The sequence below is a fragment of the Excalfactoria chinensis genome, chromosome Z, assembly GCF_039878825.1.
Source record: "Excalfactoria chinensis isolate bCotChi1 chromosome Z, bCotChi1.hap2, whole genome shotgun sequence".
In the NCBI taxonomy this organism is placed as follows: Eukaryota; Metazoa; Chordata; class Aves; order Galliformes; family Phasianidae; genus Excalfactoria; species Excalfactoria chinensis.
The window spans coordinates 26,751,016-26,766,786 of NC_092857.1; the positions used below are offsets into that span (position 1 = coordinate 26,751,016).

At 37.6% G+C, this 15,771-nt stretch overlaps 1 protein-coding gene across 2 annotated transcripts in view; it reads left to right on the forward strand.

The window, feature by feature from the left end:
- JAK2 (Janus kinase 2) overlaps positions 1–15,771 on the forward strand; it is an 85,687-nt gene that overhangs the window by 29,886 nt on the left and 40,030 nt on the right. The window contains exons 2-3 of one of the 2 annotated variants that reach the window (XM_072360174.1): positions 3,964–4,029; positions 8,662–8,914. In XM_072360174.1, coding sequence (XP_072216275.1) covers positions 8,686–8,914 — 229 coding nt within the window. In that variant the 5' untranslated portion in view covers positions 3,964–4,029; positions 8,662–8,685. The remainder of the gene's footprint in view (positions 1–3,963; positions 4,030–8,661; positions 8,915–15,771) is intronic. The other variant, XM_072360175.1, reaches the window with a different exon arrangement.

The following is a 15,771-nucleotide window of genomic DNA, read 5'->3' on the forward strand; positions in this document are numbered from 1 at the left end:
CTGCTTTCTTCCTGAGAAAAGCTAGAATAATGGCATCACTCAGTTCACTTCAGATTCCTAATTTTTGTTTCTAATCAGAGGAACAGATTAAAAGCCTCGTGCTAGCAGCTTCTGTCCAGTTAGTTTCTCTGTCATGCAAGCAGATCAGACCAGGATCAGTACTCTTTCCTTGTGCAAAAGTTCATGGACTCTTGCTGAATTGCTGATAAAAGTCAGTGGTTTGCCAAAGTAAAACTGTAAGCAAATGTTATCTTTTTTTTTTTCTCTAGGTTTTTTTAACACATGTTTTGTTGTTGATATGTTACAGATCTGTCATCTTCCTTCTACATCTGCTTGTTAACATTTGCGTTCAAATTTCTGATATATTAAAAATCATTGCATAATATTAGTATGTAGCTGATGAGATAGGAAAAATTCCTTTGGAATAATCTAACTTTTTGCAGTTGTTTCTTGTATGAGCCATTATTTTTCTTGTGTCTATGTATTTAACTTGCAGCAGGACAACAAGTGGAGCATGTGAACAAGAGACAGTGGGAACTGAAGAAGTATTATTTCTCTGCAGAGTATCTTTAAATATGCTTAAGGGAAGATTTTTAGATTTTTGTGAAACCTGTTTTTTTGAAGTCAGAACATGTTACATGGGGGAGGGACAGCAAAGTTCTCTTAGTACAGGATATGATACAATTAAAGTATGGATCAACTGTCTGATTGAATTGGCTTCTGTTGTTTAAGCTGTGGAGAAGGTTCTCTGATTCTTGAGATTGCTAAAGCGTTTTTGTTGTGAGTACTGTGAGTTTGATAAGGTTAGTGAGAAGAATGATTTATTATGAATATATTTGCTGTAAAGACAGGGATCTGTTGTAGTGATTTTTCTTTTTTTGGTGAAATACCAGACACTGTTCTGCTGTGTTCTGGCTGAGCAAAAATTTAAGAATCTTTTGTTGATCCTTTAAGGAGTAGTGGTACCTCTGCGTACACTAATATTTTGATGATCTGTTTAACTATTTGTTAAAGAATGGTATGCGTTTGAGTCCTTTAATATGTACTTCTGTCCAAAGTGAAAGAGTAGTCCATGAAGCAAATCATATCAAGGTTACTGCACATTATATGCAGAATGTGAATACTGTTAGATTTTTAAGATTTAAAGTTTTCACACTACAACAGGCCTTGCTGGATATATGCTGTGGGCAGGCTTATTTGTGCTCCGTCTGCCTGTATAACCAAACTGAACTGAGAAGATATTCTGAGTATAAATGTCAAGTTTAACTAATGAATACAAGCAAACAAGCTATCCAAAGCTGTCTGAAGTTGGGAACTGACAGACTTTTCATCTTACTCTCATCTTATGAAAATAAGTAAAATTTCTTTCAGTGTTCTTGTAACAAGATCCATAATAGTCTTTAGAATTATTAATTTTGACAGAACTTTGTGAGACATTTCTGCACTCATTCCTACCCTGCTATGGCCTACTTACCATCAGTTTGAGAAGGTGTTCTTAGTTGCTGTTTATAGTAGTAATTCAAATTTCTTGAAAGAAGGATGTGTGTATAAGTTGGAAAGTGTGTGTTTTTGGTGTTTTCAAGCTTAAAGATGATGTCCTACTTTACTACCAATAAACTAATAGAGGTGTTGGGAGGTGTCTATGTCTTCAAGGCCTTATTTAGAAATATCAAATAATGGAAAATGCTATTTTTATATTTCTTCACATTTGCTTGTAAATTGAGTATTCAGGGTACTTAGTAGAAGACACAGTAAACATTAAATGCAGTTATGGGAATTCTAAAAGATTGCTGAGAAGGGCCTGTTTTTGCTTGCAGAATCTTCACTACGTCCTTACTATGTTCTTCGCAAATAGCAGCAGCAGGGAGATGATTGACATAGTTAACTGTTTCATTAGATTCTGGACTTTGTTTTGCAACTGGGAATTTAAATCCTTGCAACTGCCAGAATGTGGTCTGGTGTAAATGTAAACAAATTGGAGGAAGTGAGAGAGCTGAATTTCTGGCAAGATGGTGCACTGTCAGGTCAGTCCAAACTGTAATATAGGTGACGTTCTTTGAAAGCTTGCTGCTGAAAGAACAAGCTGTATCAGACAAGACATACTCAGCCTAAAAAGTGTGTAAATTGAGTAAATAAATTTGTAAGGCCTTGATGAAGATCCCATAAATAGATACATAGGCAGGAGGAACAGAGGTTGACTAAGAGGGTGATGTTACAATAGCCACTGTGAGCCTATCCATTGTTAATGTCTTTCACCGTGCGTTTCATACCTTTTGTCCAGAGCTGTGAGCTGTTTCTGTCTTAAGCAAGCAGTCATTTTTCTGTTTGTTAAGTGAAGTAGCATAGGCTTCACATTAGGTTGCTTTACCCAATTGTTGCACTTAAAATGCAAGCTGCGATGTTACTGAGCTTACTCAAAATATTGCAACCCTTGTTCTAATGGGCACTGCTGTAGCCAGAGTGGAAGTGACTTGTGTGACTAGCTCAGCGTGGTTTGTACCATCAGTTCAATGCCATTTGCTTCATATAACTTAAAATGTTGTGCAGCTGATCTGGAGTTTTGGGGGAAGGGTCACAACCAATTACAGTCAGGTAAATCTTTTTTCCTCATTCAAAAGCAAGGCTGGGAGTAAGAAGCATGAAATGGTAGTCTTAAAGCAGAAGGTAATTTAGAATTACCCAGCAATGCCCAGAGGTCTGCAACCTGCATGAGCAGGATATGGTTCAGTGCTTTGTTGGTACTGGTGCCATCAGATTAAAATGCATGTGCTCCAGAGGTGAATTATACACTGCTCTGTCCCCAAGCAACTTACTCCATCCCTTAACAGAGGTGTGGAAAACTTGAATTAACTCTAGTGGACTTTATATCAGATCTTAATTGGCTGACTAGACAGCATTTTAAGGAGCATCCTTGGAGGTGTATAGAAAAAGCACAGCTGTCCAAAACAAGGTGTAATTGCTTATCTCTAAAGCCAGATTCACAAGAGGGAGAATCGCTGTTTTCATAAGTCTGATTTATGTGGAGGCAGAAGCTGAATCTACAGCTGTGTGAGATGGATTCTATTTTCAGGTCCATGGATGGTAAACTTGGTAGAAGCAGCAAGTGGTGCTGAGAAATTTATTTTCCTTCTTTTTCCTTCTGCCCAGGAAGATTTATCTGAAAAGTCATCAAATCTAAACCTTGCAGTGTTCTGAGTTTCTTCCACTTTCAGCTACCTACTATTATGGTGTTTTGTTGTTTTGGATTTGTTTTGGTTTGTTCCCCGCTTCTAGTCATTTTTAAAATGCGCTCTTGTTTATCTCTTCTTCAACTGTTTCTTGTTGAAGGATCACATCAGATCCATTTCTTTCACTAATGGAGAGACCTACTGTTTTGCTTAAATGTTTTCAAATGGTGTCTCTTGCAACCACAGAAGTATGCAAAGAGAGTGAAAGTAGGCGTGCCCTTGTCCTTCCTGCTGCAGAATATTTGACCCAAACTTCCACATGAGTTGTATGGAGAGGGTGTTGCCAGTTTTTTTGCTGAGTTAAGTGTTTTAGAAAAATGGAGTGTTACTACCTGAAGTGAAACTGCTGTGTCTTTTTATTCTTTGCTCTTCTAATGCCATCAGCAGTTTTCTTAAACCAATTCTGTATTTTCAAAAAACAAACAAACAAAAAAACCAACACAGTAAGTGTTCAAAAACAACAACAATAACAACAAAAAACCAGCTGTGAATTATGAAAGAAGCGTTTGTTTAGTGTGCTGGCTTCTTGTTATGACTAAGGATCAAGGTCTAAGAGAACCAAAAATGTGGTTTTGAAAAGTTCTTCGTTGAAGAAGACAGTAGGAATTCAGGCAAATGAAAAAGGAATGAATCACAATGTCTGAAACTTAACACCTGAGTTCTTAAGTAATGATATTATTTGCTCAGGGCCCTATATATTTTTTTTTTTTTAATGTTAAGTATGTTTCTATTGCAGATACATTATGTTCTACCATTGCCTGCGTTCCTGCTTTGTCTGACCTCCTGTGGATACCAACAGCAAGTGGGTGACTTTTGATATGCTCATTTAGAAGGTTTCATCATTCTTATGTTTTATACAGAGCTTTCTCAAGTGATAAAAAGTAGTAAATGTAGTTGACGAGATTTACCTGTAGTGGGAGAATGCTCTTTCTCCAAAAAAAAAAAACAAAAACAAAAACAAACAAACAAACAAACAAAAAAACAAAAACAAGCTGAGAGGAGGAGAGTGATTATTTTCAAGAGAAGAGTTTAGATCGAAAGAAGCTAGTGGTGCAGCCTATAGCTGAAATAGTCTGTAAGAAGGAAAACAAATCTATTATGAACTGGGCTGTTAATGCTGAATACTATTAAATCATGAGGGGGCTTTTATGCCCACTGAATTCTAATGTATTTTCCTACAGTGTGGTGATTTTCAGTCTGTTAATTCTCCTTTCTGGTTGAAGTTATATTATTATTTTAAATCAGCACAGGACAGCATGGCAGGTAAAATCAGTCCTCAGGTGCACTGGAGTTGCAGCCAGGGATAGAAAAGTGCATATAAACATGTTGCATTGTAAATGCAGGTTGTTGTTAGAGCAGCATGAGTAATAATTAATCCTTTAAAAATTCAGTCTTGAAATATGATCAAGATTGGAAACATAAAAATAACCCTATTGGATCAAAGTCATTGTTCCTTAGTTCCAGAATCAGATCTCTTACAGATAGCTGCTTTGATCACCAGATCAGAATGTATTCATTGAAGATTTTGTTATTTATACTCATAGCAAAAATGTCTGCAAGTGGACTGGTAATTTTTGACTTTCGCTGAGTTCTGGTTGCATGTTGGTTATCAACTTCCTGATATACATCGACCTTGTACATTACATCTATTTGAGCAACAAATACCCGTGTAGGTTCTGCGAGTAACTTACCTACAGATGGCCCATTCTGAGCATAATAAATCTTTGATGCAATGTTTTGTTTTTTTTCCTTCAACAGAACATGTTTCTGGGTGGCTTAATAGAATTGCATAATTATTCTCTTCATTGAACACTAATTGCCTGACTGTGGTCTTTGTAGCTGAAAGACCTTCATTTTAAGGTGGCAATATATGACAGAGGCCCAGAGCCCAAATACACTTGTACTTAGAAGTGTAGGTTTATGATTCTGTGATATACTGGTTCTGTGTTGCTTCAGTTTGGAAATTAAAATGATGTATTTTTCTGTTGATGATGTCATGATGATGTTGTTGGCTATTTTATTTTCTGTTTTGTCTTGCTTACTTTCTTTTTTTATATACCATCAAGTTAGCATAGTTTTGTCCTCTTGTGTATGTAGATTGAGTATTTTTATCTGCTCCATAGATTATGAATACTTTCTTCCTCTGTTGTGTAAAGCCTTTTTCCTGCTGACTTAGCTATTTTTTATTTATTTGTTTATTTATTTTTTAGTAGAACAGGTCATCTTTAGCCCGTATAAATGTAAACCTACATAAATTGTACAGTCATCTTTTCCTTAGTATTTGTAGTTTTGAGAGGGGGAAAAAACTTAAAAGTTACTGTCCTGGAGTTACCTAGATCAATCTGTCTGTGATAGGGGCAGTAGGCCTGTGGGCCCCCGGCCCCAAAAATGGGAAGGGAAAAGGGAAGGAGTAGGGAAGTGGGAGTTGAGCTCAAGGAAACAAACAGAACAGTGACAATGATCTAAGGAGGAAAACTTATTTTACTAACAATGATATTGGAATATGAGATGACACAATATAAGACAATCAAATTGAAATTGAGGCTAATAAATCAAGTAAAATAAGAGAAAGTTTTCAGAGACCAAGAAGCCTACTTTGAGATTGAAGGTGCGTGGCTTGGAAGCATACCCATACCTGCTGCCAGGCAGTGAGAGAGAGAGAGCCAGCATCACTTCCATGATGTATTTCCGTCTCCAACTGTGAGGTCCTCTGGGACGTGTAGTTCTTCTCTGTGCTCTGCATGATGTCATGATGTGGAATACCAGTAGTAAAATTACAAAACCATGACAGTTACTATCCAAGCAGGTATTTTATGATAAAGCAGTATATCGTCGGTTTCTGCAAATGTAATGCCTCTTATTTATTTCCATGGAAATTACAACAGATACCAAGAGCACAGTAATCATGTTTGTCAGAGCAAATTCTCAGCTATAAGACACTATTTTTTTTTTTTTTAACATAGTTATCACCATGAGCTATAAACTTTTGCAAGCCGTAAACAAGAGCCTGAATTCCAAGCTTGTAAAGATCTGCATGGCAGTCTGGAATATGGCTTGTCTTTAACGTCAGCTTTGCTACTGCTATGCACCACTCTACTGTCTTATATCCACTTATACTGTGCTTACTGTGCTTATATCCACTGTTTGATCTCCATAAACATTCAGCAAGCATCAATGAATGTCAATAGGAGCAATTTTTTCAACATGGAGGAATTCAGTGGCACACCTTTGCTTTGTACATGTGTTTGTGTCAGATGCTGCTTTGTCAAACAGTCCTTCTTCTGCCATATGTTGTCTAAGTACAAAATATTAAGAGAATTTTGTTGGGAAGGTTCAAATTCTGTACTACCAACATCTGCTTCTGATGTCACAGGCTGACATAGGGTAATAAGAGGCATTAATTTCAGAGAAGCCCTTGTAATCCTTGTAAAATAGGAAGCATTACTTGCAGAGGAACTCTCATAGCTTTCATAGTAGCAAGCTTTGTAGACTATGGCCAGAATTTTTTTTGTAAGCATGGCTTTTACTGATTAAAACTGAAGTCAATAGAGCAAAGCCATTCTTTAACTACCTTTTAGAATACTCTGTCAATCTCACTTTTATTTTTTAACTTTTTTTAATTTCATTTTAAAATATTTCTGTGCTTGTGTGTTGAGTTACTTGTCTCCCTGTCTTCCATTTATATTACTGTGGATTTCTTGCTTGCATTCCAAAGGAAAAGAGTTACCTGACTAAGTCTGAAGGGCAGTCTTGCTTTATATCTACAAATAGTAGCTGCTTACTCATCGATTCTCATCTCAGTTGGGACATGTTTTGTTTCAAGTGTGGAAGAGTAAAAAAAACTCAGCTTGAAAGTATTCCTACTCTTTTTCTGTGTCAGCTTGTGACCTGGCTAGTTGTTTTGTAAATATTCAGCACAATCTTTGGGTTGAAACTGAGATTATCATAAGATTCACAAGTGTCATTAAAAGCATTATTTTGGCTGTCAGGTTTTAAGTAGCATGTTTCAGATGCATAAGTGAGCACATGTTATAAAATGTAGTGAGCAGAGATAAACCTTGTAGCGGGACTCCAAGTTTTTACCTTAGTTTTTTCCTCTTCTGGTGTTTTATAATTTCCAGAATTAGGGTTAGATAGTAATCCCAGGCCTTTGACATGGTCCCACACCATATCCTTTCCTCTGAATTGGAGAAATATGGATTTGAAGGGTGGATGAAGACTTAGCTGCATGGTCATAGCCAAAGAGTTGGTGTCAGTACCTCTACATCCAAGTGGAGGACAGTCAGAAGCAGTGTTCCCCAGGGGTATATCTTGAGACTGCTGTTCTTCAACACCTTTACCAACAGATGTGAGATTGTGAGATTGAGTGTATACTCAACAAGTTTGCTGATAACATTGGTGCAGTCAGTACAATAGAAGGGAGGGATACTATCCAGAGGCAGCTGGACAGACTTGAAAATTGAGCCAGTTAGAATCTGATGAGGTTCAATAAGGCCAAACGCAAGGTGTTGCACTTGGACTAGGGCAATTCTAGATATGAGTACAGAGAGAGTGGGAGAAGAACTCATTAAGATCAGCCCTCCAGAGAAGGACTAGAAATTCTGATTGATGAAAAGCTGGACAGGAGCCAGCAGTGTGTTCTCACAGCCTGGAAGGCCAGTGGTATCCTGGATCGCATCTGAAGAGCAGGGGCCAGCAGAGAGAGGGGGGTGATTGTCCCCCTCTTCTCTACTCTGGTGAGGAACCCCTGGAATACTGTGTACTGGGGCCCTAGGCCTGGTCAAGAAGGATATGGAGCTGTTGGAGCAGGTCCAGAGAAGTCCCGCAAAGATGGTCAGAGGGCTGAAGCACTACTCCTATGAAGAAATGATGAGGGAGTTGGAATTGTTTCTCTTGGAGAGGAGAAGGCTCTAGGGAGACCTCATTGCATGTTCCAGTACTTGAAAGGAGCTTACAAGGAGTTGGAGAACCAACTTTTACACAGGTAGAAAACGACAGGACTAGGTCAAGGGGGCCTGGATTTAAACTGAAAGACGGGGGATTTCAGTTAGATGTTAGGAAGAAATTTTTTACTTAGAGGGCGGTGAGGCACTGAAGCAGGTTGCCCAGAGAAGTTGTGGGCACCCCATCCCTGGGGGCACTGAAGGCCAGGCTTGGTGGGTTCGTGGGCAGTCTGATCAAGTGGCTGGCAACCCTGAGCATGGTGACAATGGGTTTGGAACTAAATGGTGTTTGAGGACCCTTCCAGCCAAAGCCATTCTGTGATTCGTCAATTGAACTGAAACTCGGCTTTTAGAAGACCTTCTAAGCTGTTCTCTTATTCTCAGTAAGGTGTTAATGTTCCTTGTGTCAGAAGGGACCTATTGTTAGATAAGAGTATTACAAGCAAGACAGTATGCAGTTATTCAAAGAACACTCTTTATGTTTCTTTTAGGCAAATGTTCTGAACAGAAATAAAATGAAAACAATGGCCTGTCTTACAATGGCAAATATAGAAGGCACAGCAACTGCCACTGTTCACCAGAATGGTGACATCCTTGGGAATACTAGTGCACCCAAGCAGACGGAGCCATTGCTTCAAGTGTACCTTTATTATTCACCTGGGAAGACAGGAGGAGATTATCTTCAATTTCCAGCTGGAGAATATGTTGCAGAAGAGATTTGCACTGTTGCCTGTAAAGCATGTGGTAAGTACACATGCAGTGTTTTTCTTGACAGTGTAATTGCACTTGATGCAAGAGAGCTTTAAAATAACCAAAGATTATCATAATACTGGTGTTTTAACAGAAATGCTAATCTCGTTGATGTTTTTCAAGTAATCATTATCAGTAGTGATTACCGCAAGGCTTCTCTTGCTGTCAGGCGGTGAAGCTGAAATTGTGGTCAGGTTACTATGTCTACTATATTCATTTATATTTGTAACATATATGTTTATATATTTATGTGAATACAAGCATGTAATATTAATGTATAATGCATATTTTTGTATTTATTTATATTTATTTACTGTAAGTGGTTGAGTCACTTTTTTCATGGGAACTGATATTAGGTACAGCATGACCACTATGTCTGTGGCTTTTTCCTTTCTGACTCATTTACAAAGTAAAGTCGGCAGGTACGTAATCAATTTCAGAATATGTCTAGTTAATGTCTTGGAAATGTTATATTTACTCAGACCATGGGTAGGTGCTGAGATCTATAGTAAATTAATCTAGACATGTTTTGTACAAGGATTTTTCCTTTCATTGTGTTAATAGATTGAATTTCTGAATGTGAGCAGTTTGGAAAGAAAAAAAAAAAATCTCAAAGTCCAGATACTGAAGGGACTTTATTATCCATGTGTGCACTTGTACACAGTATCTCTGTCTCTTTTGGGGACTGTCCATGGTACAAGTCTGTCTTTTAGTTCTCCAAATGCTACGTTTCAGGTGCAAATGTATTTAAATGAGGGGATAATAATTTCAAATACTTGCTTTCCAATGAGTCACAGATGTCAACCCACTTTGGAAATCATCTCCTTAGTGGCTTATTGATTGTTGTGAATTCTTTAGTAAGAGTACATTACTTAGCATTGTTGCCAGCATTTTCTGTGGGCTTTTTTGGACTTTTAAATCTCACAAGGCTGTAAGACTCTTGGGTACAGTATTTATAAGTATGTTAGTCTAGGTGGCATAGGGGAGGAGGTTCTTCACTTTTCGAATGCTAAAGTGGTGTTGAATTTTTTACATTAAATACTTTATGGGGACAAATATAATCTAACTACTACTTTAGTGAAGGACCAGTGCTGAAGGAATGAATTAGAGAATGATTTCACTAGAAAGTGGAGAAATAAAGTGTTCTTTGTTTAAGTTCAGTCTTCTCCTAATAACTTGCCAGAATATTAAAGTAATGAGGTCTTGTGTACATCAAACTTAGTATGTTTGATGTATGTCTATGTTAGAGTAGCAGAGTCTTTGAAGGAATATATTGTGTCGTCAGCCATGACATCAGGTAACTTGCTTCTTTTTCTAACTATTTGACTGGTTATTTTTGTTAGATATAACAGAAGTTCATAAATTCCTCTAACTCTTCTAACAAATCAGTTATTTGAAACTCATCTTCCAGATAAGTAGGCAACCTAGTTTGAATTTACTGGAATAGTAACTATCTTGATAGTTTAATTAGCTGTTTCTACTGTTATTTCTTGTCTACTTTTTATTTTCATTCCCTCTTCTCTAATTTGAATTAGAATCACAGAATTCACAGAATTGGTTAGGTTGGAAAAGACCTTAAAGATCATTGAGTCCATCTACAACCTAACCATATTACCCTGACTGGCATCTCTCTGCCAAATTTTGTCCCTGAATACCACATCCAAATGGTTTTTAGACACACCCAGGGATGGTGACTCAACCACCTCCATGGGGAGCCTATTCCAGTGCTTAACAACCCTTTCTATAACAAAGTGTTTCCTAATATCCAACCTAAACTTACTCTGGTGCAACTTAAGACCATTTCCCCTTGTCCTGTCACCAGTGAGAAGAGACCAACCCTGCTCTGTGTAAGCACTTTTCAGATGTTGGAACAGAGCAATAAGGTCTCCCCTCAGCCTCCTTTTCTCCAGACTGAACAGCCCCAGTTCCCTTAGTTGCTCTTCGCAGGGCATATTCTCAAAGCCCTTCACAAGCCTTGTTGCCCTTCTTTGGACCTGCTCCAGCAACTCAGTGTCCTGTCTGTACTGAGGTGCCAAAAACTGAACACAGTATTCGAGGTGAGGCCTCACCAGTGCTGAGTACAGGGGCAGGATGACTTCCATAGTTCTGCTTACCATACCACTCCTGATACAAGCCAGGATGCCACTGGGCTTCTCGGCCACCTGGGAACACTGCTGGCCCACATTCAGGCAACTGTCCATCAGTACACTAATGTGTCCCTTTGAATCAGGCAGCCTTCCAGCCATGCCTCCATAAGCCTATAGGGTTGCTTGGGGTTGTTGTGACCAAAATGCAGGACCTGACCCTTGGCCCTATTGAAACTCCTACAGTTAACTTTGACCCATTGATCCAGTCTATTCAGGTCCATCTGTAATGTCCTTCTCCCCTCTGCCAGATGGAACACCCCCTCCCAACTTGGTGTCACTGCAAATGCACTGAGGGTGCAGTCAGTTCCCTCATCAAGATCATTAAGAAAAGTGTTAAATAGAAGCAGTTCCAGTACTGAGCCCTGGGGGACACTGCTTGTGACTAGGCACTGGACTGGATTTAACTCCATTGACCACAACTCTTTAGGCCCAGATGTCCAGCCAGTGTTTAACCTGGCTTTGGTTTTCAGATCGTTGTTTGAAGTCATGTTTTTTTTCCATTCTTTCCTCATCACCACTGCTAGAAAGATATGTGCATTACCATCATTATATTACCTTTAGATCATTGTTTTAAATGAAGTTTTTGGGCAGATTTCAGTAGTTTAAATGTCTATACTATTACCATTTTTTACTGTCTTCTGCACCTTCTCCATTTTCCTTGAGTATGTGTAGAGCAGGCCATATACAATATTCTTCTCATCCATGTCATGAACATGCATGATATAATTTCTGCTAACCCAGGAATCCAATTAGTTGTATTTCCCATGACATTATATCTAAAGACCTCATGTTTCTGTTTTTTCTCAGATTCCACCAGTCTTTCTCAAGGTTTCTAGTATCCTGCTGTACTAGCTCCTGTTTTGTGGGTATCACTGGTTTCTAGCTCCCAGATACATCCTTCTGCAATTGACTATTTTAAGAAGTGATTTTGTAGGAATAGAATTCCTTATTGAGTGGATTTTATCTTGTTAGCTATTTTTACATCATTCTGTATCAGTTTGTAATTCATATTTGCAGTGATGTTATACTTGCTTCTATAAACGAAAATATTTTGTTATGTTGAGGCTTCATTCTTGTAGAGCTAAGGTAAAGAAAGTGTGGTTGCTGCCTGACAGCTACCATGGCAATATTTTCCTGCCAGATTCTCAGTGGAATTTATAACTTAATTACCTTCTGAATTGGTGGAAAAGACTGAAATGGTTTTTGTATGTTGGGCTTCATTCTCTTTTTCATAATAGTCATCAGTTCTTATATCACAAACTATCACTCTAAACATTTTCACTTTTTTTGAAGAGATTTTATGCTTGTAAGATACAGTGTGTTGGTTTGCATAGCATATGTACTCCACAAATGCTTAAGCTGGCAAGAATTTTCAGGAATTTTCTATGAATCAGTGTACTTCATAAAGAAGAGAGTGGTTTAGGTAGTAGGAATCTCTGAGATGCAGTAAACTTGAAAAATTTCATCAGTGCTTTCCATGATTCGAGCAATTGCAGGGTCACTTGGTAGCAGAGATGGTTACATCAAAGTATGACTGCTGTTTGTGGCAAACAGCCTTGTTGTGTACCTTTTAGACAGGTCAAACAATCATAGGTTTTCCAGTCTATGCTGGAAATCCATTGTATATGCCATATATTAGATATATAAATTTTTGTCTGTATAAAAATTCTGTAATTGAATGCCAGTTTGAGACATTCATGTAGTAGCTAGGTTTTCCCTCTTTTTATTTAAAAAAACAGCATTCAATTTTGGGAAAAATATAATAAATAAGAAACTTTTTGTAGGTTGTTTGGATTTTTATATGAAAAACTGTCAGAATGTAAAAACAAGAATGAAATTTTCTAACCAGAAATGTTGTGTTGTTTTGTTTTGTTTTTAAGTTGATGAGTTGTTTTCAGCAGTCAGCTTTATCAGTGTTATCTGCCACGTGAGGCAACTCTAAAGTAGTTGCACCAAAACCAAGGGAAGCCTTCGATCTTAGCAAAAGAGAGTAAATGATACTAGAGCAAGTAACTTACCATCAAAGTGAGATACAAAGAATTATTTTAGAGGTTATAGCATCATTGTGTTAGATTCATTTTCTATGTTCAGTATCTGGGATTGTTTTTTGGAAATTATCTTCTTATATCTTTTCTCTTTCAAATTAATCTAAGAGGAAATTACACTTTTAAATAGCATTCAGTATGTATATTGTTTATTTATAAAAAACAAAACAAACAAGTAGCATGATCAGTGCAAATGTGAAGCTATAAAAGCACAGTGAGGGAAAGGAGCTCTGTGCAAATGTTTTTGTTGCTTTTATTATTTTTAGGCTTGAGTTAGAAGTTAGAGGATTAAAACTTCGTTGTGTTAAAGACTTCCATGATGTTGCTTGACAAATGGCATAGAGTGATGTGGCTTTTCTATTTAGCCTTGTCTGCTAAACAAAATACTTGCCAAGAGACAGCTCTGGTTTTGTGTTTGCTGTAGTCCAGACAATCTGTTTAATAGCACTTGCTAGGAATGAAAAGTGGAGAGTAATTCTGCTTTAATATGTCTGAGTCACTGTTGCCTCTTCTAGCTATTCATTGTTTTATTTGCTAATGTGATTAGTGCAGTGTGGAAAACCAGAGGAGGCTTTTAATACCTCTTGGAACAGCTTTTCAGATTTTACTTGTGCTGAAAATATATTTCTCAGAAATTTTCACCATTGGATCCTCGTCTAGGTTTCATCGTGAGATTTAGATGCACAGACACACTACCTCCTCCCACTCTCTTCCCTCCTTCTTGATTTTCATTGTTTCTGGAGAAAACACTTAAATCCTGACGTTGTTAGTTGTTTCAAACATCCCTGCAATTAGCAGTGCTGCCAAAATTTACAAGAAAAGGGAAGTGTTTGAATTGTGCCTTCATCAGACCTTAATGGACAATTTTTGAGACCCTAATAAATGGGTTTTCTCAAAGTGCATAATGGTTGAATTTTTTTCAAGTCTGGAAATGTTTCAATGCTGATGCATAGATATATAATTTTCTCCTCCCCCACATTTTCTTTCTTCCTTAGGAATTAAGAAATTTAGCACCCTTTCTTGATGAACACATGATTTATATGTCCCCAAGCACTTGCTCTGAAAGATACCAGTTACCATATAGCATTACAAATTATAAAGTATGAAGGATGAATGAGTATATAAATTACTTCTTAAGCATAGGAGGGAAGTAAAGATGGATTTCTTCTTATTTTGTTAATAACAGTGTTTCTCTTTGTAGGGAGAATTTCGAAGTCCTTTTCCTTGCCTAAGAAATCAATTAGTTTCTGTCGAGAATGGCAATGATATGATGTGGGTTGAAGTATTGAAGTGTTGTGTGTGAAATATGTATGTTTTTCCCTTTATTTTTTTCTTAATGTACTTGATGAAACACAGTACCTTAGCATTTGAATTTAAAAATTAATTGGAATTTTTCAGTGAGCTTATTTCAGACGTTAATGGGGTAATATCTTAGTGAAACTTCATAAATATTCAACACTGTCTTGAGTGGTGTCTAGCATTTGGCTAGAATCTCAAATAGGTTGGTAATTTACTTGCGTTACACTGTTAAATATTCTGTCATAATTTGGTGTCCGGATACCACACAGACTCAGAACTAATGTCAGTTATTGTTGCTTTGAAGGCTAGTAATCTGTAATATGAGTTGATCCAATTTCACAACCGTATTCACTTGCACAGGAGGATAAACTTATTCTCAACTCCAGAAAATATAATTAGTTGGGTATTTTTTAAAATCCCAGATCAAATATTCAAATATTTCTTACTCCACCATGAACTTGCTAGATCCTGATTTATACCCAGTCTCTCATTTACTAATCTATTCAGGGTTATTTGTGTGCAAATTTTTTTTTTTGTTTGTTTGTTTTTTGTATTTCTTTGGTTACGTAGTTTCTTCTATTCAACTGAAAATCATGTGTTAGTATCTGTAGGTATTGTATGTTTTGGTGAGCTATCTCAGATGATTAGCCTGTAGATTTCAGTGACTTAATCTGGCAGCTACTCAAGAGCTCTTGTTCTTAGCCTTGTTGCTGGCTCCCTGCAGCAACATACTCAATTTATAAGAAGTTTAAGCTTGTTCTTTAGGTGTGAATTACTTTTTGTTCTATGTGCTCATGCAGTTTTAAACTTAGAGTTGATTAGTTTGTTTCTAACTGATTAAATGCTTTAGATGTGATGAAAGAAATACAGTTCCTACCTCCTTCAGTAATTACTTGTACCTATACATTGTTAACAGAATTTCACAGAATCCCAGAATGGCTCAGATTGGAAGGGACCTCAAGGATCATGAATCTCCAACACCCCTGCCACAGGCATGGCCACCAACCTCCCCAGATAATACTAGTACCTCTAGTACCCCCTAGCACCTCTCCTGTTAAGACAGGCTGAATCAACTGGGCTTGTTCAAACTGCAAAAGAGAAGGCTGCAGGGAGACCTCATTGCAGCCTCCCAGTGTTTAATGGGGGGTTATAAATATACGGGAAATCAACTTTTTACATGGATAGAGAGCAATAGGAGGAGGGGGAATTATTTTAAGCTGAAGGAGGGAAGACTTAGATTAGATTTTAGGGGAAGTTTTTTATTGAGAGAGTGGTGAGGTGCTGGAACATGTTGCCAAAAAGGCTGTGGATACCCTGTTCTTGAAGGTGTTTAAGGCCAGTTTGGATGGAGCCCTGGGCA